The sequence below is a fragment of the Rhipicephalus microplus genome, chromosome 8 (assembly GCF_043290135.1).
Source record: "Rhipicephalus microplus isolate Deutch F79 chromosome 8, USDA_Rmic, whole genome shotgun sequence".
Taxonomy (NCBI): domain Eukaryota; kingdom Metazoa; phylum Arthropoda; class Arachnida; order Ixodida; family Ixodidae; genus Rhipicephalus; species Rhipicephalus microplus.
In genome coordinates, this window is record NC_134707.1 from 28,596,022 (window position 1) to 28,618,929 (window position 22,908).

Sequence of the window (22,908 nt, forward strand, 5' to 3'; positions counted from 1 at the left end):
TTACATTGTTTTGCCGCAAATACGATTGATATTAGTCTGATGTTAAACCTGCGTTTGGGTCTCCCACTACTGTACGCTTCCCGAACGTTACCCCATTAATGTAGCCGTAACTTACGGACATCGGACAAGCCTCACCATCAGGTGCTTCGCCCCTAAAAGGCGGCGCTGACTCTTCTGCTAACACCGATGTTTCGTACCGAACAAGCGGAAAAGGAAACACCTTATGCTCGGCGCACAGCGCCAATGGCGACGTCGGTTACGCAAGAGGCCAAACAACGCTAAATCTGCTTCCCCGTCAGATAAAGGAAAATATAAATAGAAGTCAAATAAAATGCTTCCGAGTCTTCACCACCTGAGGGCCTCAGGGAGTACAAACACAATCAAGATGGCAAGAAAGAGAGGGCCTCCGAAAGAGTAATACACGAAGAAAACAATAACGACCTGTCAGGAGCAATAACACAATAAACGTTGCGCCAAAGATGCGAAACAAAAATGGCCCAGGTAAACCAATGCCGAGCGCTCGTAAGGCTGAGAAAGAAAAAAAGGAAAGGCATCCCATCAGTGGAAAGCTGTGGCCAGATTGATCACATCTCTTTTTCGTCTTTTCTTTTTTTTTTTTTTTGCTGCGGTTTCACCTGTGCCTTTTACCTCGTCTCACTTTGCGCGCAGAGCGGCGACTATTGGCGTCAGAGCCGTTGTCTGCCCAAATTAATTCCCCCTATTCTTCGCCCCGCTCCATTCATTACTGAGAGACCTTTTTTTTTTCTTTGTATCTGGTTGGATCTACGAAGTAGCAAAGCTGGGATATCTATCCACATGTTGGTGCACGGCCTTTGTGCTTCTTTCAGTGTGATTTTATCTCGTCAAGTTTCTTTTTTTAAGCATCACGTTGTTCTTCCATTTCTTTTTTTTTCTCTCGTTATACACGTTTGATTATTCAGCCACTCACCACTTAGCGCCACTTTCAGCCTTTAGTCTTTTTTACTTCCTCTCGCCACGCTGCGGCATCGGTCCTGATTTGAGAAGCGATGGATCATTTTATCGCCTAGAATAGAGTGCTCGAGAAAAGTAATGGTTTTCTGCCTCTTCTAGCGCTAGATAAAAGGTACGTCGTGACCTTTTTTTTTTTTTGTCACAAAACAAAGAAAGAAACAAGCAGGAAACTTCGTAGAAGAACCTAAAACTGAGCAACCAACCACAACCTTATAATTTCTTTTGGAATACTTTGTGCTTACTTTTCGCGAAACCTATCATTAGCTTCGTCTTTATACTCCTATTTTTATCAACATGTGTGGGCGCTCAAAGCACGAGCTATGACATCATTAAAATATTCGTTCGTGATGCGTTTGGTTCTTTCTTTTTTATATGTTTCTTTGTGTCCATTGCCTAGCGATTGCTGTCCATTCAACGGGCAAGCCAAGTTTTGTAGTACAAAGACTTCCCTAATACAATCCGTACAAAGAAAATTGCCACGGTCTCACCCATTGGGAAAGCTGTGGTTATCCTGTGTTTTTCTTATGATCTTGTGCAAATTTCTGTGACACTTTGTCTCTCTCTCTCTCTCTCTCTCTGAGTGCGTGCGTGTGCGTGTGTGTGTGTGTGCGTGTGTGTGTGTGTGTGTGCGTGCGTGCGTGCGTGCGTGTGTGTGCGTGTGTGTGCGTGTGCGCGTGTGTGTGTGTGCGTGCGCGCATGCGTGTGTGTGTGTGTGTGTGTGCGTGCGTGCGTGTGTGTGTGCGTGCGCGCATGCGTGTGTGTGTGCGTGCGTGCGTGCGTGCGTGTGTGCGTGCGTGCGTGTGTGTGTGTGTGTGTGTGTGTGTGTGTGTGTGTGTGTGTGTGTGTGTGTGTGTGTGTGTGTGTGTGTGTGTGTGTGTGTGTGTGTGTTTCACTGGAAAGGACGAATGGCAGGCCCTGCTTAAGCCAATTCAAGCACCAATTGTGCTAGAGCCACCCACTCCTCTTTCGCTGTCCTGCTCGGCACTTCCTTCCAGCTGGGCGCCATTAGCACCTTTAACACCAGATTTCACTGTGTCCTTTACTGTCTCTTTTACCCGCAAACAACATTTTCTTGCGCTGGCTTTACCATAACGTTTTTCTGCAATTTTTTTTCAGGTGTTGCCTATCCCTACTGCTGCGAAGGATACTGCATGGATCTCCTGAGAAGCCTTGCCCAGAAACTCAACTTTACGTACACGTTATATCAAGTCCAAGACGGCCAATATGGAACATTTGATTTCGTAAGTACGCAAGAGGCAATTTCACAGCCAGAGGTGTGGATCGCTCTTTGTATAGCACGACGGTATAACTGCAGTACACTCTTAATGAGATCCCGCTAAAAGTGCTAGGTATATCTAGGAAAACGGTCATATTGCACCTAGTTTCCTGGCTATAGCCAGCATTTAGCCAGAAGATGATTTAGAGATTAAGGTAGTCGTAGAATGCGGTCCTCGGCCTTCTCAGCAATGCACAATCACAACACATCCGCCTTGTATCTTCTGTTCTTTACAAATAAAGCAAGCACCTAGGCACACACTTGGTCAGATGTTTAAACAACTTCGCTCCCAATTTGACGGTCAGCGCGAGAGGAATGAATTGGCAGCACGACGTCGCACTCCACATAGCATCGTATGCATAATGGATGGGGTTTAACGTTCCATAATCATGATGTGATTACGAGAGACGCCGCAGTGAAGGCCTCCGCAAATTTTGACCACAGAGGTTCTTCAGCGTGTACCACAATGCAAGTTCACGGTTCTCGCACATTTTCGCCTCCCTCAAAAATGCGGCCGCCATGGCCGACATTCAATCCTGCCACCTTCGGGTCAGTAGTCGAGGGCATAGCATATTGTAAAGCATTTTTTTTTTATTTTTAGACATCCTTTTTGTCCTCTCCAACTTACATATACCAACTAGACGTCACCTCCGACTTCCGTCAAGAAGCTGGCAGGTCATACCTAACTGTTCTTATAATAGTTCTGTAAAGTCCGTAACGTGATTTCCGGGTACGCAGTTGCATCAAGTGTGCTTTCGATTAGGATGCATTGCCAATGTTAGCATCGCTTCTGTTTTTTTTAACTTCCCGTGTTATACAGAGCCGCCCATTTATTTTAACCTGAATGTGCGAGCATCCACTGTCTAGTCTCTAAACGCCTGTTCCGGGTGCTTTGGTGTCCTGTTTTCGGAACACCCTATTCCATAAGACAGCTGCAGATTACTTTTCATTGCAGGTATGCACGTATCCTCGTTTATTTTTCGCCTGTGCTCTATTAAACGCCCCTTATCGACTGGACGGTCGATGCTCGCTTGTTCCGGTTAAAAAACTGCGTGGCTGTACATATACATCCAGGTCCCACTTTCAGAAAAACACACCCGTAGCTGACTATTTATTGTTTCAATTAACTCATTGTCAGCTTAGCCCTTACTTCAGGTTTGTGCTTCCGGTTTGAGTTGCACAAACTAATGCCGTTTATCTAGCGTAAATTCAGATATTCAATACTGCCCCTCCTTGTGTTTTTTGTTTTTTATCTGAGGCCGATTTTATTGGGACCACACAGTTTTTTTTTTCAATTTCACACTGCAAACGGTTACGCTTCAGTATGTGATAAAAACTGTTGCATTTCTTGCCAGGTAAACGGATCGACCTACAAACGTTGGTCCGGCATGGTTGGTGACCTGGTGCGCGGAGTCGCTGACATGATCATCGCACCGCTCACCATCACACCGGAGAGGTCGATGGAGATCGACTTCACCAAACCGTTTAAATACCAAGGCATCACCATCCTGGCAAAGAAGGTGAGTTTATCGGCCCATCGACACTGACGACGCAGGCGTAATTCTGGTGCACCTGCGCGCCTACATTATCGCCCAGGAGGACAGCAACTTGGGGAAGTTGGTAGTTGGTAATGTGATCGGGGCTTATGATAATTAGGCACACTACTAAAAGCACACAAACGAAACAACAGACTAAGTGATATTTTCACTTTCTGCTCACATACGTTTTGCTTGTAAAAACACTTCCACATATAACACCCACCGGTAATCATAAATGTAAACATTCATAGACGGAAATGATAAAAACTATAGGTATAGCGTGCACTGGTTATATGCGAACGGTTATTTCTTCTTTATTTCATCATGTGTCAATTTAGTTTGACACTATAATATCGTTATCATTCAATTCTACACGTAGTACAGTCCATTAGCGGCTATTCACATGACCGCTTATTCGTCTTCAAGTAGGGGAGCTCAAACTTGCGTGAGGTAGGTTTAAATATTGTTTCCAGGCTCACTGCGCAAGATTCGGTTGCCGAAACGGCCTATAAACTAGCAGAATGATTTGCGATGGTTGCCCTTTCGAAGCGATAATTTCAGCAATGTTCGTGTTTATAGCGGGCACATATGTACGTCCCCTTATCAGCTATCTCTCTGAGCAGATTTCTATAAACGTTCCAATTATGTCAGTTTCACTAATTAGGTGGCACTCTCCTTCGGACTGGACGCCACTCTGCTTAGCCGCTTATGGCTGAGGGTGTGTATCACGAAGTCATTCTCCTTTCGAATCGAAATGGCTGAAAACCCTTTTTGTGACTACTGTGGTAGCGAGGAGACATTACAGCATATCTTTAACAGTCCCCGCCACCTTGCGCAGACAAAACCAATAGCAGCCACTCTAGTTCACATAGATCAGAGAACAATGACGGCGGAAACCATTCTGTAATGTCGTTCTGAGACTTCATCGTGAGTGAAGGTGACAAAGAGAGTGCTCAACTTCTTAAAGGCAACAGACTTGCACCAATGGTTATAGATTTATGGCGTTATGATGACTCTATAGTGTGGATTCATGTGCGTGTGCTCTCTCCTCCCTCTCTTTCTCCGTATTTATAACTCTGCCGTTCCTTTGTGTGTGTGTGTGTGTGTGTGTGTGTGTGTGTGTGTGTGTGTGTGTGTGTGTGTGTGTGTGTGTGTGTGTGTGTGTGTGTGTGTGTGTGTGTGTGTGTGTGTGTGTGTGTGTGTTTGTGTGGGGGGGGGGGGCAGCATACCGGTCCTTCTGGACTGGCTACCATCGCTGCCTTTATACCCCCCCCCCCGTTTCTTCTTTACTTTATCCAGATTGAGGTAATCCTACGCTACAAATGTTGAATTTCAGTCACCAACCACATCAGCAGTGTTGCCAGAGGCGTAGCTTAAGAGAGAATAAAATGAGGGAAAGGCAGGGAGGTTAACCAGAAAATGGCGTAGCTTAAAAATCCTTCTAACCTCGGCATGTGTTTTGGAGTGATGTGCAATAACACTGCACAAAAATTGTCAAAAGTGCTTCACTTTTTGGACAGTTTTTGCCCTTTTTACTGGGTCGTAGTCCAAGTCAAGCATGTACTGATGTTTTCTGACCCCGGCCCTTAGTATCTGGAATGTTGCAATGTTCGAAATCATTGAACCTCTAAGTTTACCATGAAGCACCCTGAAATATCATTGAAGTGTTTACGTCCGAATTCGCAGATATTCAAAATTTCAAAGCAAAAGAAGCAACCACTTGTGTTTGTTTCTGTTTCATGCCCTCTCGCAGCAAGACAAGAGTTCTACACTGGCGTCATTTCTTCAGCCTTTCCAAAAGACGCTATGGATTTTGGTGATGGTGTCCGTTCACGTGGTGGCGCTGGCGCTGTACCTCCTCGACCGGTTCAGCCCCTTCGGTCGATACAAGCTCCCAAACAGCGATGCAACTGAGGAAGATGCGCTCAACCTGTCCAGCGCCATCTGGTTCGCGTGGGGAGTACTGCTCAATAGCGGTATTGCTGAAGGTACGTTCCTCCTGAAACTGAACGTTGACCATGGAGGTCACCATGGAATAACCACTAAGGCTTCCTCAGAAAATTATTGTAAAGAAACTTGGCTGTGCTGTTTGCGCTGATGTGTCCTACAGTACGCAACAGCCGTTCGTATACAAGACTCTAGCAGGAGTGAGACTGTGCAATCACTTATTTTATGAGAAATGCGTAGTCTAGCTTAGCAAGAGAGTCGTCTACAAGCTTTCCAAAGTGAAGGATTATACTAGTACACAACGTGAGAATTGGGTTTTCTGGATTTAGCTTAAAGAAGCCTTCGCGCTGCAGTGAACATTAGTCATGAATATGATCATGGTCATCATCATCTAAATCATTGGTTGCTGTCATGGTATTCATCAATGTTGTTGCGTTTCTGGCAGGCACTCCAAGAAGCTTCAGCGGCCGCGTCCTGGGAATGGTTTGGGCTGGATTTGCCATGATTGTGGTAGCCTCCTACACTGCCAACCTGGCAGCATTCCTCGTCTTAGAAAAGCCCGAATCTTCACTATCCGGAATCAATGACCCAAGGGCAAGTAACCTCCACCGTTTTGACGGCTGTTGCTCGCTACTGCAATGCCTGTTTCTTGAGAGCTCTCGCAAGTGCCAGCAATAACACCGCAACCTTTGATGTAGCATGTATCCATGCAGATGTGCCTTGCCGATAGTCATTTTAACGGCGGCCAACTCTCTCTTTGCCGCTACCAATGAACAGCGTGTATCGCTTGTACTTTGTTTTTGTTTTCACTTACCGGGCAAATGTTCGCCCCAATCAAATGTTTAGTCTCGAACTCACCGACTGGCGACTTCGTAAACGTCACGACCCTGTGACGCTATAGTCGGTGCTCGCAAAATACTGGAATTACCGTATTGGCTCAGCTACAATCAGCAATACGCGTCGCGCACTTACTCGCATATTACCCACACTGTTTGTAACCGTTTTGTGCCGGCTAATCCTGGCTGAATATGGCTCGTGTGAAACATCGTGCCGTAAGAGCCATAAGTGGCCAAATAGTGCCATGTCTTTCATGTGGTGTTGGCCGTGACCAACGTTTGCGAAGACAGAGTGGCTGTGTATAGGACAAAAATCCCTCGCTCTAAACAAGCCTAAAAGTTGTGTATATGTAGTAAAATTACGACAATGATGCGTGATGGGATTCATGTGTGTGTAATAAGTTACAAGTAACATGATTGCACAATAATAATAATAATAATAATAATAATAATACCTCCGGTGTCAAGTCCCAAAACCCTGATTTAATTGTGAGAGACGCCGTAGTAGAAGGCTCCGGCAATTTCTACCACCTGAAGCTCTTTAACGATCGCCTAAACCTGAGCACACGGGCCTCTCACATTTTCGCCTCCATCGAAAATCTACAGTGCAAAGAGCTTACCAGTTCACATCTAGCGTCATTTACATCTCAGTGCCAGTGCTCTGCAATGTGCCCTATATTCAAATAATTGACCCGCCACGGTGGTCTATAGGCTAAGGCAATCAAATGTTGACCCGCAGGTCGCGAGATCGAATCCCGGCAGTGGCGGTCACATTTTCGATGCAGGCAAAAATGCTTCAGGGCCATGCGCTTAAATTTAGGTACACGTTCAGGAACTCCCAGTGGTGATAATTTCCAGAGCTCTCAACTACGGTATCTCTCGTAATCATATCGTGGTTTTGGTGACGTTAAGCTCCAACAATTATATTACTAGAAATTCGTGTAATTGAAGTTTTGTTTGAGCGTTAAGCCGTGTGCTTCCTCCTTGTCTTGATTCGTTCATTCCCCATCCACGCTGCAGTTGCGGAATCCGTCGGAGAACTTCACGTACGCCACGGTCAAAGGGAGCGCAGTGGACATGTACTTCCGGCGACAGGTGGAGCTGTCCAACATGTACAGGATCATGGAGGGCAAGAACTACGAGACCGTAGAAGAAGGCATCGAGGCCCTGAAGAACAAGTGAGTCACTATACCGCAGTACTCCCCCATGGAACGCCCTACGCAATGTAGTCGTATAGCTGTTTCTGTTTTAGTGTGTCACATAACTTCGCGCACTGGTGCACAACACCCGTCCATCCTTGGCCCAAGCAAAACTTTTTGAGTGGTCCCAATTCATGAATCGTAGCATATATAGCGAGAGGGTCCACTCGATATAAGTGTATACCTAGTGGTAGTGCGGGTCGATGGGCAACCCAGCAGTGAAATATAGGGTTTACCAGTAGCGGAGAACAAGCGGGTATACCATAATAGTTAATATCTGATCATACAAAACAGCCGCGACAGTACTGGAAGCAATCCGAACGTACAAAATGTTAACCATGTCATGGACGATCCTTTTCGGACAAGCTAGGTTTACTTATATGAACTTTGCTTTGGCCTTTTTATTGACCACTTAAACTTACTTAAACGTCCCTTATGAATTCAAATGAGAGTCTGTGAAAGCGAACAATTAGAGAGGGGAACACGTGATACAATAATCACAAGAGCAAGGTACTACAATCTTTAGAGGCACAGCTTCGAGCGTGCCAGCACAAATCAATGTCTAATTCGCCGCCGCCGGCAACTGCGATTCTCAGCAAATGAAAGCAATTTATACTGTAACTGGAAGAGAAAGTTGGGATAGTTGGTGGTTCATGATTTGGGATTTCTGGTCCGAAACGAAGTATAAATAGTGCATAGACTGTCTGTATACTTCAGTATCCCTCGTACGCATAGGTTACAAAATAGAGTGCGAGGTGACGAAAGTCGGTAATATGTCTGTGTCTTGCAGTAAACTGTTGTCCATTATAATCCTCCTGCTCTTGAACACCTTTCTGAAGCATCACTATAGAAGTTTTATAACTCGGTGATTTGCGTACTTCCCTCAGCATGTCTCAACAAACGGCGAGCAGTGTAGTCGGTAGAGGTATTATAGTCGGTTTATATTGATCCACAACATAAAATGACGATAGATCGGAGTCGCAACAAGCCTTTAGTGAGTCGTCTTCTGGATCACAAGCGTTTTTGATGTGTAAACTCAAATAAAAAAAGGTATGTGTTACTATTTTCTGGTGAACCCTGCCTTGCCAAGTATGAGATTCTTCCTCAATGAGAAACTTTCACTCTCATGTACCCGCCTTCAAATGCAGCATTCAAGGAAAATAATCGACTGCGCACAGAAGACTGTGCACGGAAGTGGTAGCCTTTCATTAATTCCATCTTTCTTTCTTTTAACTGCTCCTCGTGACCACGTGGCGCAACCCAGCCAATTGGATGCATTCATCTGGGACTCTTCCCGGTTGGAATTCGAGGCGGCTCAGCACTGCGACCTGGTCACGGCCGGTGAGCAGTTCGGTCGCTCGGGGTACGGAATCGGCCTGCAACGCAACTCCTTCTGGGTCGACAAGGTCACGCTCACGCTGCTCGAGATGCACGAGAGTGAGTCACGTGATTAAACACCCTATTCACTTTCACTCTTTTAACATTCGAGCTGTTTAAGTCACGCTGCTCGAGATGCACGAGAGTGAGTCACGTGATTAAACACCCTATTTACTTTCCTTCTTTTAACATTCGAGCTGTTTAAGTCACGCTGCTCGAGATGCACGAGAGTGAGTCACGTGATTAAACACCCTATTTACTTTCCCTCTCTCAACATTCGAGCTGTTTAAGTCACGCTGCTCGAGATGCACGAGAGTGAGTCACGTGATTAAACACCCTATTTACTTTCCCTCTTTTAACATTCGAGCTGCTTAAGTCACGCTGCTCGAGATGCACGAGAGTGAGTCACGTGATTAAACACCCTATTTACTTTCCCTCTCTCAACATTCGAGCTGTTTAAGTCACGCTGCTCGAGATGCACGAGAGTGAGTCACGTGATTAAACACCCTATTTACTTTCCCTCTTTTAACATTCGAGCTGTTTAAGTCACGCTGCTCGAGATGCACGAGAGTGAGTCACGTGATGAAACACCCTATTTACTTTCCCTCTCTCAACATTCGAGCTGTTTAAGTCACGCTGCTTGAGATGCACGAGAGTGAGTCACGTGATTAAACACCCTATTTACTTTCCCTCTTTTAACATTCGAGCTGTTTAAGTCACGCTGCTCGAGATGCACGAGAGTGAGTCACGTGATTAAACACCCTATTTACTTTCCCTCTCTCAACATTCGAGCTGTTTAAGTCACGCTGCTCGAGATGCACGAGAGTGAGTCACGTGATTAAACACCCTATTTACTTTCCCTCTTTTAACATTCGAGCTGTTTAAGTCACGCTGCTCGAGATGCACGAGAGTGAGTCACGTGATTAAACACCCTATTTACCTTCCCTCTTTTAACATTCGAGCTGTTTAAGTCACGCTGCTCGAGATGCACGAGAGTAAGTCACGTGATTAAACACCCTATTTACTTTCCCTCTCTCAACATTCGAGCTGTTTAAGTCACGCTGCTCGAGATGCACGAGAGTGAGTCACGTGATTAAACACCCCATTTACTTTCCCTCTCTCAACATTCGAGCTGTTTAAGTCACGCTGCTCGAGATGCACGAGAGTGAGTCACGTGATTAAACACCCTATTTACTTTCCCTCTCTCAACATTCGAGCTGTTCAAGTCAAGCGTTGCTTTGTCTGTCGTAAACAAAAAACTCCGCGCGGCAATGAGGTCACCGCGCGTCGCCTACAATCCGTTTCACACATCAGGCGACGCGCTGTGGAAGCTAAGCAAGACTTTCGGTCAGCGAAATGTATCGCTCCGCGCGTCTTACGCTTGGATATCGTCGCTGTGAACAAGACCTGCACGATTGAATTCTAGTATGCGCTGTCGAAACTAATCACGGAGGCCACACAATGTGAGATCACAAAGACCTTCAGCGATCCTGAAAAACCCAATGACAATCGTGTGTGGACGGTTGTCATGGGCTTTACTTATTTTCCAGGCACAAATATTCTACATATATTACTCAGTCTAAAAATAACATTATGGGTAGTAAAATCACTGAACTTTTTCTTAATGGCAGTGCATTTATTGCAAGGAGTCCCGCTAGCTTCCATAACGTTGCATCCGATGTGAGAAATTAAGCAATTGATGGCACAGTTTTGTTTAGCTTCGCGCCTGTTTTGCGATTTGCAAGCCCATGCACGGGTAGGCCGAGCTCCTGCCAGCTGCGTGCTACAGCGCATGCGCCATGACGTCACCGCGGCGCATCAGAGCTTGGCTATGCCCATTCGCCTTGACACTGCGCGCAACCCATCTGCTCTAACATCGTGAAAATACGACAAGCCCAGCTTGCTGGGCCACATTTGTGGGGTGGGGGAAGAGAGTTTGCATTGGTCTTTCTCAGCGTGTCTTCACGTCCGAGCTATGCCATAGGAGTTGACCACTACTACCGAGGGCCACGTTGATATGCCTTAACAAGACGTGGAACAGCCACGTGCAGATTGAAGATGCGAAACGTTGGCGTAGCCTCGAAACACCAAGATCAACCAAGTCCTCATCAGGCCCGCAGGGTTTTTATCTTTGTTATGTCCCACGTTTTTTTTTTCTTTCTAAACGCCGAGCGATCGAAGAGCACATACTGTCATTACCTATTCGTAGTTGACTTTCTGATATACTTCGTAGTGCAGATTGAAAGCAGGGCAGGTAAAGAACACTGATGCACAGGTTTCTGCATCAGTGAAAGGACTCAGAGAGTCAGTGTTATTTCTCTGCCTTGTATTCAAATTGTACTGTACAGTATTTAAGATTCTTAAAAAACTAAGCCACGAACGAATTTTGCTGAGTGATTATAATCCCTGGCCATGTTTGAATAGAGAAAATTTACATAACATAGTCTTCCACGCAGGTGTATTTTTAATTTACGAACTGAGATATTTGCATGCGTTAGTTTGCTCTTTCAAGCTAATTTCATTTAACTTATTTTAAGGACCCCGTCATGAAGGCCTAGCACATATAAAGTGTGGCACTACTAAGTGCAAGAGCGTGAGTAAGACTTGCTGCCAAGGCGGGCGCATTTCGATGCGATTGTAATGCAAAAATCCCCTTTGTGTTTTAATTTGGGTCTACAATAAATAACCACATGAGGTATAAAATAAATCGGGACTCTCCCACTGAGGCGTGCCTTATAATCGTGTCTCTATATTGGCAAGTTAAACGCCACTATTCATTCTCATTACATATTCTGTGGAAACAGTTGTCGTTATCACAAATAAGACGTGGAAAGTCCGCTGCAGTGGCACACTGACGTTCTGCTCGGCCGTTGACTCAAAGATCAGGAGTTACATCTCGGACACGGCGGTCGCATCACGATGAAGGTAAAACGCTGGAGGCCTTTGTACTGTGCGATATCAATTCGCGCTATAAAAAAAACACTAAATGGTCAAAATTTTATGGAGCCATTAGATACGGTGAGCGTCATAACCAGACTGTAGCTATAGCACGTAAGACACCTGATATTGTTATAAACAGAAATGAGCCACAATAAACGGACTTTTCACTAGAACGAGAACGAAGTCGTAATCGTTCGTGAGTATTTTGCATTTGTTTTCTTCCCGGTAATCCAGGTGGCTACATGGAGCAGCTAGACAGCAAATGGATAATCCGCGACGGCGAAAAATGCGAAACCAAGAATGAACGCACTCCGGCAACACTGGGACTTACCAACATGGCGGGTAAGTGATAAGAACAACTGTTCCAGACTTCCTGGTATTTTATTGTTCTACAGTGAAGATGTTCAGCTTTAGAATGCGCCGTGTGTAGTGAAAACTCTGCCTATCAATGACGTTCGCGCACGTTACCGGAATATAGTCCAACCGATTAATTCCAGCTATGCTAAGACCAGCCTATCTAAGTAGTTGTTAAGCCCATGCAAATCATGAACTTGTCATTTATTGTCGTGCTAATTTTTATCATACTGATGCCTGCTAATCATGACCCTCATAAGTAATGCCGGAGTAACTATAGGCTTAGTGTTTAAGAGATTGCTAATCCAGACGTCAGTGTTATGTTCACGGCACTCAATATCTTGCCAATGAATACCTTACTGATAAGGCTAGGCGGGCCACGAGCTACACTGTTTTTCAAGCCTGGTAGCACTGTCCAAGCGGCCCACTTTTTGTTTTTGTTTTCTTTCGGCTATGACATCCTTCTGCCACGTCCTGTAATTCTCCTGACTGCCGCACCAGTTCTATGCTTGGACAGCAAAACTGATTAAGCATTCTCTCCTCAATTTTTTTTTCTTCGCGTGTATTATTTGCTGCCCGCTTCTTTATTGATATACTGTAACCGTCACCTAATAAAAAAACTGAAATTACTTCTTCATGCGCAATTAATTCTGCAACAGAGCTGCCCCCAAACACTACTCTTGTTAGTCATCGAACATGCATTTTCGCGTAGCTATTTTTCAATATCGGTCATGTCCCGAATATAACCATAGCAAGAAACATTTCCCGCTAACATATTTTTTTGCATTTATTCTGCTCTGGAACACGTACGACTGATACATTGCAGATGCCAATATTTTCTATTCACAATATTGTTTTTTTTTTAGGGCGGAGACTTTTAATCACTATTACTCGCGTCCATCCGTCGGTTCATACCCTGGAATGGTGCCAGCTGAGGCCTCTCCCCCATACACTCTCTCAGCAGTCACGTGATTGCTAAGAGAGTGCAATAAATTATTAAACAAAAACAATAACGAAACAATACAAGCCATCATCAATCGAATGGCAACAGGCTTTCGCCGAACACACTATGCAACTCACAAAGTATCCTTCAAGTTTCTAGATGGGAAATTCGAAAACAGGATGTGTGTGTGCTGGAGCCAATGTTTCGACAACTGAACTTGTCTTTTTCAATGCTGCAACAACTGCAACAAAAACAACGAGTTCGTGTCACTTCTCAATACGTCGGCTGCCGCACCCACTCACAGTTTTCGAATTTCTCAGCGGAAGCTTCCCTGTTCCTCTTCTTGGCGTTCTTGTGAAATTGATTTTTTTTCTGTTATTTCTGGTAGTGTTACTTTACGAACACGTGTGCGGCATGCTTCTTCACAGGCGTGTTCATCCTGGTGGGCGCCGGCATCGTGGGTGGTATAGGGCTCATTGTGATAGAGATCGTGTACAAGAAGCACCAGACACGCAAGCAACGGAGGCTCGAGCTCGCCAGGCACGCCGCCGACAAGTGGCGCGGAGCTGTTGAGGTAAGCATAACATACAGCCCCCCCTCCCATGCACACTCTACAAGACTCGTGAGCCCCCAAGTATGGTACATACACAGATAGGCTTAAGTGGTCCTCAGACAATACTAGACAGATGCTCCTGATTGCCTTATCGGGGTGTTTCCCCAGTATTTCGCAATACGAGGTGCCAGCATTCCATAGTTCGCATCGTTTGCGACGAGAAAGTGAAACGCGTTAAATGGCAACTGCTAACTTTGTCATGGAAACTTACGCATTGACACCGCAGACCTATCAGTACTAAAGGAAAAGTATACACACCTGTTCGTTCGATCAGTAGCATTTCCTTTCACGTTATCACTGTTGCATTGAAACTTGGCAGGCGGTCGTGGTCCAATCTGGCGTAAGTGTCCATCTGTGCAATAGAGAAGCCAGGTGGGAATAAGCGTGTCTGCTTTTGCGTATCAGGGTTGTAGGACACACAGTTATACACGACTGCAACTTTTTGGCCCGGTAAGCAAAGCAACTGGTGGAACTTGACCTTGGAAGTAATACTAATTATTTGCTGTCCTTCTCTAGTGCAACTCTACATAATCCTTCGAAATCGTTACTCGTGCTGAATTTTTTTTTTGTGAAAGAATATTATGCGTAGGATTTATGCCAGATTCAACATTGTTATCTTGCATGTAGCTTTTTGTGAGCGATGCCTCATATGGAACATTCGGTGAACGAAAGACGAAATTGCTGTGGATAGGCATCCTTGTTTTATATTTACGCACTCGAAAACCCTTCTTAACTTTGAGTTCGTTTTGTTCCGTTTCGTTACATCTTTTGTTGACATTATTTCATTCTTTTTCTTTCTTTCTCTTCTTTGTTGTATTCTACGTTGTGAACAACCGTATTCCTGGGTGTGTCGAAGCAGTGGGAGGACTGGGACCCCGAAGCCTATTACGATCTGAGTCCTAGGCCTAACCGTGAACAAGGAAGCAAGGAAAAGCTCGCGGAGCAGCCGTCGCCACCAGCGCAGTCGCTGTCGCAAATGTGGAAGAAACTGGACGTGCTCGCCACGACTAGAACGAGAACTGTGGGGACCAACACGGAGTCCTGTTTGATGGACAATGCCGGGGCCAAAACAAGAAGGCGACGCAGGAGGCGACGAGCCAGGAAACGAAGCTCTAGTCTCAACCTAAGCCAAAGTTCTAGCCGAGACATGGACTCTAGTCAGAGTGATGACCATGTTGCGAACACGCGTCCATCGGCTTCGAAGCCGGAACTTCAAGCTTCAGCCGCTGATGACAAGAATCACGTTAGTTTACATTCTTAGCGAGACTTCTTCAAAGTATTGGTCGAAACACAGACACTAGTCCTTGCCACAACACTGTCAAATGCCGTCTTTCGGCTGTCCAACGCAGACGCTAGGAAACTAGCAATTTCTGGTCACGCTAATGGTATAGATCACATTATTTTACACCTATAGCGAGGCTTAACTCAAAGCTCTAGCCGAGGTGAAGAATAGCCAAAGTTACGACAGCACTGTGAACATCCGATCACCGGCTGCGAACGCGAAACATCTGGCGTATTCTATTTGATGGGTATAGTTGTAGCGAATACCACGATATATTTCTCGCTCAAAATACCAAGCCGAAATTCTGGTGGAGACGCTGACTCTGGACAAGGAGACAAGAATGCTGGGAACATCCGTCTTCCAAGTGCGAAGCCGAAACCTCAGGCACCCATCATCTTTAAGCACACTGTTGATAAGTATCACGTGATTGTGCATTTATAGCTATATTTAGGACAAAATTCTGGTCGAGAGGCCGACACTGGTCAAAGAGACAACCACATTGCGAACATGCGTTTTTCGGCAGTGAAGAATAGGTGTCAGACATCTGCCACTCTATAAGAATGCTGAATATAAATACAAGGCCATTCTATGTTTCTAATGCGCTCTGCTCAGCCCTTAATGTTAGTGGAGTGTAGAAGACCCACAGTGACAACGCTACCTTCAAATTCTCACTAAATTCTATAAGACTTCATGAATTTCAACAGACTTGTAACGTATATTTTGCAGGCATCGTCCTATTTGTAACCATGCCGCCATTTTGATTTCCGCATTACGAAGTCCACCCTCAATCAGCTCTGAATTTTCACGAGATTATTCTACTTTAAGCCTGCACACTATATAGCTTTATCAGAACACCTGTTACTCTGCAGACGACTGTATTTCCGTTTCTTTCGTAAACATAGTTTAACACTGTGACCCGATCTGTCCTACGCATAACAAGTTCAGGAAAAAAATACTCCCTATTTTTATAAGTAAATGCAAACAGCAAACAAATTATTTGTTCAATTCGTTAAGAGTTTCAAAGCCATAGCACTTCCGCGTCGTTCCGGCAGTAAAACGGCTCTAACGCACCATTCTCTCTAATTAATGACGCCACACTTCCTGAAATGTCGTCAGGACGGGGATAACGTCAGTCTCTAATAACATAATCACGTGCACCTAAAGACAAAAAAAGAGTCATTTGGCTTTTCTTTCAGACATCTGGCTTGCCACGTATACGACTCTGTTTACGGAAGCACGTTGACTCTCTTCTGTGTCTGACGACCCTGTGAAGAGAGTTTAATAACTTCCTAGTGGAGTTCAAGTGTCTCTTTAAAAAGTGGCATTTACTAGGCAAGTCAGAGCTCTTAAAGAAGGAGTGACCTTTGTTTTCTTAAGATATGTTACGTTCACCGTGAAAAATATATTTAGCGATGTAGTTCACTGTTCGGGTTATGAAGAGATTATTATGTCTTTTCCCAACCCATTGGAATTATTTACGCTACTTCTGAAACATGGTTCGTCACTGTGCATACCTCGGTGCACTTCCAGAACACTAAACAATCTCTTGAGTGCACGCAAAGGCAGCGGTAAGCTTTGAATAACGGCGTTTGTAGTACCCGAGCTCAGAATGAAACACATGAATGCCCATCAACTAAAAGAAATTGACAAGAATGATAATTTTATACCTCCTACGCATAAAGGTCAGGTGTTCATAACTTAGGGTTGAGTACTTTTCTCGGAAGCTCTTAAACCCACACATTTGCAGTTGGACTCGTCTACGCGAAAAAAAAAAAAGCCTTTATCTCCTAGTTTCCTATAGTTTTCTGTTGCAAAATTTCTTATGTTCGTATTTATGTTTGTGTTCACTGTTACGTTCATTCTCTTTGTCTTAAGTTTTTTCATACTTGTTATTGCTGACATTTTTGTTGCGATTATTTCTAGTAAAACATTTCCAAGTGCAGCCTCTGTGTGTGTCACTTGCGTCCGATTCATCTCAGTCTATCACTGATATAAATATACGCGCATTTAAAAATGTGACTAAGCTTACTGAGAGCCGATTTCGCGTAGTGCTTTTATGTTAATGCTGTAGTTATTACTCTTGACTGACCAACTTACATGTTTATAAGCAACACTCGTGCTTTTGAAAACGACGTGATAGAGAGCAAAAAAGATCCCTCCATTTCATCCTTTTTAGTTACTTATTCAAATCCCAAAACAAACGCGCTCTTCCCTTATGCTTACGCTGTAATGCGAAACCTGAAGCTCACAGTCGAACCCGCAACCCTCCACGGCGGGCTGCAATAGCTACGAAGCCGATTAGTGATCTTTGCGTTCAATAATCTCGGTGATAACTAACGAAATGGCCGTATCCATCATCATGCATCTTTGATGTAGGAAAGCTCCAATAAAGACACGATGTCTTAGAAGAAATTTCTATCTAGTGGCATAACCCTATGTCCCTATCTCTTCAAAAAGCTCAAGGAGAAGGCTTCGAAGCACTGCCCAACCTTGTGCACACAAGCATACGAACAACAGCTTCATCGTTAATCGACGTGGCACATATTCCCTGTGTTTAGAAAAAGTGGATAACATTTTAGAGTACTAGGTCTCTCTCCGTCAATTTTTATTCTAGAACTCTTCACGAGTGGCGTACTTCTTCATTTCGGGACGGCCATATGCTATCCCACAGTTGGGTACCAAGTACTAAGTAGTTAACCTTGTTTTTCTAAACACACACTCTACAATAGCAGAGCAAAAAGCCATCCCGTGAGCCTCACACTTGGTGAGGTCCTGTTGGCAAGAATGGTTTAGAAAAGGGGGGTAACGATTTATAATACTTAGTACTCCACTATGAAAGAGCCTAAAGCCGTCCTGTAGAAGTGGTTTACACACTTCCTTATTTGTGTGATGCATCACGCCTATTACCCTGCTTTTGAAAAAGTGGTTAACGATTTAGAGTACTCGGTACTCTACTATATGGGAGAGCTGTGTCTAGAAGAGTGTTTAACTCAACTATGAGAGAGCAGTGAGTCGTCCCGATACGTGGACTGCAGCAGGTTGCCCCGTCGCTGCGGTGTTTAGAAAAAAGTGTTTAACGATTTAGAGTACTTGGTACTCGACTATGGCTGTTACGATGAACCTAAGGACATAACATGCCACATGTTCAGACCGACTCTGAGTAGATATAAGTTCATAGGGTGAACGTGGTAGCTCATCCCGGCATTAGTTGCTTCGGATTATATTGCTGGGCAGCACAGGTCTTTCCAGAGAAAGTTTGGACAGGAATTCAATTCCATCTTTGCCGCTAGCGTTCCGCCTTCATTTGCACGTTGACTGGTACTCTCAATGAACCGATAATTCACCAAAATAGTTGTGCAAAAAAAAACGTGAGCCCGAATTAGAAAAATGTGTTACAGAACTGTCAATTGGCAAACATCGCTACGCCCACTTATAGGGTTCACCTACAACGCAACTATAGTGTCCGTAAACACGGTTTCTTTGTTTGCTCGTTGTTCAACAAGAGCACACAATTTCACGTAGCTGTTGACAAACTAACGATATGAAGTCATTTTCCCGCATGTCAGTGTCTTTATCATGCCTAGGAACGTCTGTCGCGCTCATCTAAAATTTTATCTTTGCTGCTCCTTCGACACCAAGGGCCGCAATTAAAGCTCATTTATGCCACTTCTCAATCATCACAATAATTTTTTCATATGAGTCATTAAGGTCTGTTCCGAAAGTGGAACTTGCCCATGCATGGACACATGTTCATGGTTTAACCAACCGACGCGCCACCTGAAAGCGATGGGAACAGAAAACGCACCCTATTGCTGAGGTCTTCACTGCAGCCAGAAACATTCAATTCTCGGATAGAGGGAGAGGAGTGTTCCGAACAAACATTCTCGTCTATTAGTGCTTGTGTTTGTATGTGGATAAACACAAAAAAATTGAAAATTTGGGGGGGGGGGAGGGGGCTACAATTTCGAGCAGCAACTCCTCCTCCCTGACAGCCAACATAACTATACGCCACTATGTTAATTTTCACAGCGCGAGTTACAGCGACGAGAATTAGATGTACCATCAAGAGTGATCAAGAAGCTTTGTGGTCGCAGCATCCTGTACAGAACGCACACCCCACACCACTTGCTTCATCACGGCGTCACGGCTACAGGCCCTGCCTAATGCAAGACACAAAAGTTCCGTTCATCAAGCTCGCTGTTTCGCTTACAGGTGGCGCCACAATCAGTAGACTTTCACTATTTTGTCCAATAGCGTGTGTGGATTTCGATACACGCTACTTGTGGGGAGATTCATAAGATCGAGCAACCTTGCCAACATTGTTCTATAGTCGGATACAACTTTGGAAGTGTGCGGCATTTCCTTCTCGAGGGCGGATGCGCATAAGCATGCACCAATGGGGTTGCTCTTCAGGATGACGTCATAAGCCGAACGGCCAGTGGCCTCTCCTGCTGATAAAACTGGCATGTTCATGAGCAGAACTACTACTTTTTTTTAAGCCCTGGCCACACGTATGCGTTCCAGTGCGTCAGCGCGCAGCTTTCTGACGCGACGCCATGACCTATCTCTATGGAGAGAGAAAGCGCGTGGCTACGCAGAACTGTGCATCCTCTCTCTCTCTCTCTCTGTTAGCAGAAGCTACGCGCTGACGCCCTTTAACGCGTACGTTCGGTCAGGCCTTTAGTCAACGTGACGATTGGCTGCCGCGCTTCGAGCACCTGAGCTGAGCCTCTTCGCGCCTCCTAAGTTCTATCCGACATAGTTTTTTTCATTACTAGGCGTAGTGGTTAGCGCCAAACATAACAAGCTGTCCCCGTATACCCCATCTTGTCACTGTACTCTAGATGAAACAGCGATTTGGCACATCCAGAGCGGCAGCACTCATACGACAGAGGGTGTGACGGGCGCCGACTGCGAAATACTGCTCAATCATTGTTTCTTCTATCTCCTTACGCGAGAACACCGGTAAGCTTCCAACGTCTTGGCGTAGAGCTTAGAGACTGCGTAGCTAATAGGCCTACAGGCATTTAGAGAAGCCCGCCACTTCGGTTTTAGAGTTACGCACTCTTATCATTTCATCTTCCTTTATTACTTGACCTATCCCCCATGGTGGCCTGTCACTCCCTCTGCTCGTATTATCTGTCTTGCCATAGAGATATGGTTTTCATTCTTGGCTGCGGAATGCGTATTGCATCTCCATTCGCTTCGTTTCTTTCTTTTTCATTTGTCGAGGAAACGTTATCCTCAAGTAGTGACGTCAAGAAGTTGTGCATCTTGACTATGAAGTACGACCATGCCCACGAGACTTCAGAACCAACACTCAACTGTGACTACCCATTTTATCATTTCAAGTAGGCAGCACTTCGTGGTACTTAAGCGTCTTCGTAGCAATGTCGAAACAGCCCACAGCGTCTTGGACGAACAATGAAATACGCATCGCATGACATAATTTTCACGATTTCTTCACACAACACTGCAGTGAGTGCGAATGAAAAAGTTCAGAACTAAGTCAGCAACACTTAGGTGTAGATAGTCTTTTTTTGTTTTTTATGCGTGTGTATGCTCCACGTGTCCTGAAAAAGTGATATCACGTAGATTACTCTGCTGCACATGCGTAGTTGCTCTGTCGAAGCGGGCTAACCTGTGTAAATATTCGTGCCTTTCCTTTCGTAAATCTTTAGCTGAGAGTCAGCGCTCGTGTTGTCGTATACTTCGTCTGCGTCCTTCTTGCGCTGTGAGTTTTCAAAAATGAACACTTACGTGCAACTTCTGTCTGATCAGCTGTTGCCTAATGCAACTCATTCGATCTGCTATCCGCAGGCCCAGGAAACCTTCTACGAAAAGTTATAAACAACTGATTAAGGATGGCTCCCTGGATGCGGCCATTACCCGTCTTGGCGGTGGTAGATACGCGTGGCAACCCGCATATGCACTGCCGAGGCAGTATCGTCAGCCTTCATGCTCTCATGTCAAAGTCCAAAGAGGAAGTCATCCCTTTCATCAAGAAGGAATCCTCTCTAGCCCCTTTCTTCCTTCGTGTTATCTGTCCTAGCACAAGGTAGCAAACCGGACATGCCTCTTGTTTCCCACCCTGCACTTTTCCTCTATCTGATTCTCTGAAAGTTAGCTTGTGTCCGGACTCTTCACAGCTGTACCAGGGCTTCTTCTTACCCTCTCCCTCTCTCTTCGTTTTAGAGAGAAGGATCACCTCTTTTCTGGACCCTTGCATCGGGGAGGGGGGCGCAACAAAAGCGTCATCACTTGGCAGTAGTTTTTTGGGTATTTACAACAGTTCATTAGGTATTCTGGCCACGCCTAAGGAACGTTCATTGACAAGGTCCCTACTGTTCTCTCCAAGACACTCTTTCTTCCTTTTTCCGCCAACGCCTTCTTTTCATACCGCAGGGTAGCGAACCGTACGTGCACCTGCTTAGTCTCACCCACTTTTACTCCCTCCTATCTATCCGACTGAAAAACCTGGGCATGCGTTCGAATGATTTATAGTTGTGCTTGTGCGTTTTCCCCGCCCACCTCCTATCCCTTCGTTCTGGCCGCGTGTCTGTCGCAGAAGCGGCGCACGCTACGGTCCACCATGCCGCTGCAGACTCGGCGCGTGAAGGCGAACGGCCGGGAGCCCTTTACCACCGACCGGGGCCTGCTGGGAATGCTCGAGTCACCAGCGGCGAGCTCAGCCCGCCAGTATCACCACCAGGTGGCCTCGTCGGCAGGACCGCCGCCACCGTCCTTCTTTCTGCCGCCGCCACCACCGCCACCGCCGGCTTCTTCGCCAGCCGCTCTGCGCATGCGCACGGCGGGCCACGTCCGGTACCTGCTCAGGGGTGACTCGGAGTCGTACGACATCACCGTCTGATGAGAAGAGCCTCTCACGATGTCTCTGTCTGTTTTTCTTAGCTTATACCAGCACTGGCATTCTCGCCTTCGAGCCGAACCACTACGATCATAAAATATTTGAATAGATACGAACAGTTCAACTATTCCAGTTGAACCATATTGAAGTTGAACCTATTTAGGAGGGACCCGAAATCTCGCAAATTTATCTCGTTGTGGGAAGAGCCTTTTTACGGTATCCCCTTAGCGATAACAGGTGATAGCACTGAGCCGGCGTTTCTGATTCTCATCTCTAACTAAAACTAACAGTTGTGAAACGTTTCAGTGTGTGTACGCTGTTTAACTATTCGATTTGAACTCGACCTGCTTAGGAGTGACCCGACGTTATCATCTAGTGAAGAAAACGTGTTATGCTATTCTCGTCTTAGGGACAAAAGGTGACATGGCCGGCAGAATGGACCTCGTACATCTGAACACTATAGTAATTGTGAAGTTCATATTTAAATAACAACGTCGAGTCACCGTTTGTGAACAAAGCTCGATGATTCAAGCTGATTAAGAGAATCTCGAACGCAGCGCTTCCTTTTTTTTTTTCGGCTAAACGATAACAGGTAATAACAAGCAGTACTCTTCCCATCACCTTCAAAACAAAATCATAACGATCGGGAATATACACTAAATTGAAAATGCCAACTATGTGTAAATCAACACAGTTTGCTGTTCAAGCCAAAATCTCGAATAGACTTGCTTACATGTAAATT

At 45.3% G+C, this 22,908-nt stretch overlaps 1 protein-coding gene across 4 annotated transcripts in view; it reads left to right on the forward strand.

Annotated features, from left to right (window-relative positions):
- Nmdar1 (glutamate ionotropic receptor NMDA type subunit 1) overlaps nucleotides 1-22,616 on the forward strand; it is a 144,837-nt gene extending 122,221 nt beyond the window's left edge. The window contains exons 11-20 of one of the 4 annotated variants that reach the window (XR_012885525.1): nucleotides 2,110-2,234; nucleotides 3,625-3,789; nucleotides 5,561-5,795; nucleotides 6,200-6,348; nucleotides 7,611-7,768; nucleotides 9,054-9,226; nucleotides 12,341-12,448; nucleotides 13,832-13,977; nucleotides 20,143-20,263; nucleotides 21,867-22,241. Coding sequence is in view for 3 of the 4 variants with exons in the window: in XM_075871393.1 (XP_075727508.1) it covers nucleotides 2,110-2,234; nucleotides 3,625-3,789; nucleotides 5,561-5,795; nucleotides 6,200-6,348; nucleotides 7,611-7,768; nucleotides 9,054-9,226; nucleotides 12,341-12,448; nucleotides 13,832-13,977; nucleotides 14,873-15,277 (1,664 nt within the window). In the remaining variant the exon portion in view is untranslated. Of the gene's footprint in view, nucleotides 1-2,109; nucleotides 2,235-3,624; nucleotides 3,790-5,560; nucleotides 5,796-6,199; nucleotides 6,349-7,610; nucleotides 7,769-9,053; nucleotides 9,227-12,340; nucleotides 12,449-13,831; nucleotides 13,978-14,872; nucleotides 15,422-20,142; nucleotides 20,264-21,866 lie in introns of those variants that run through there. The other 3 variants (XM_037416492.2, XM_075871393.1, XM_075871394.1) reach the window with 3 other exon arrangements.
- Nucleotides 22,617-22,908: the final 292 nt, after the last annotated feature.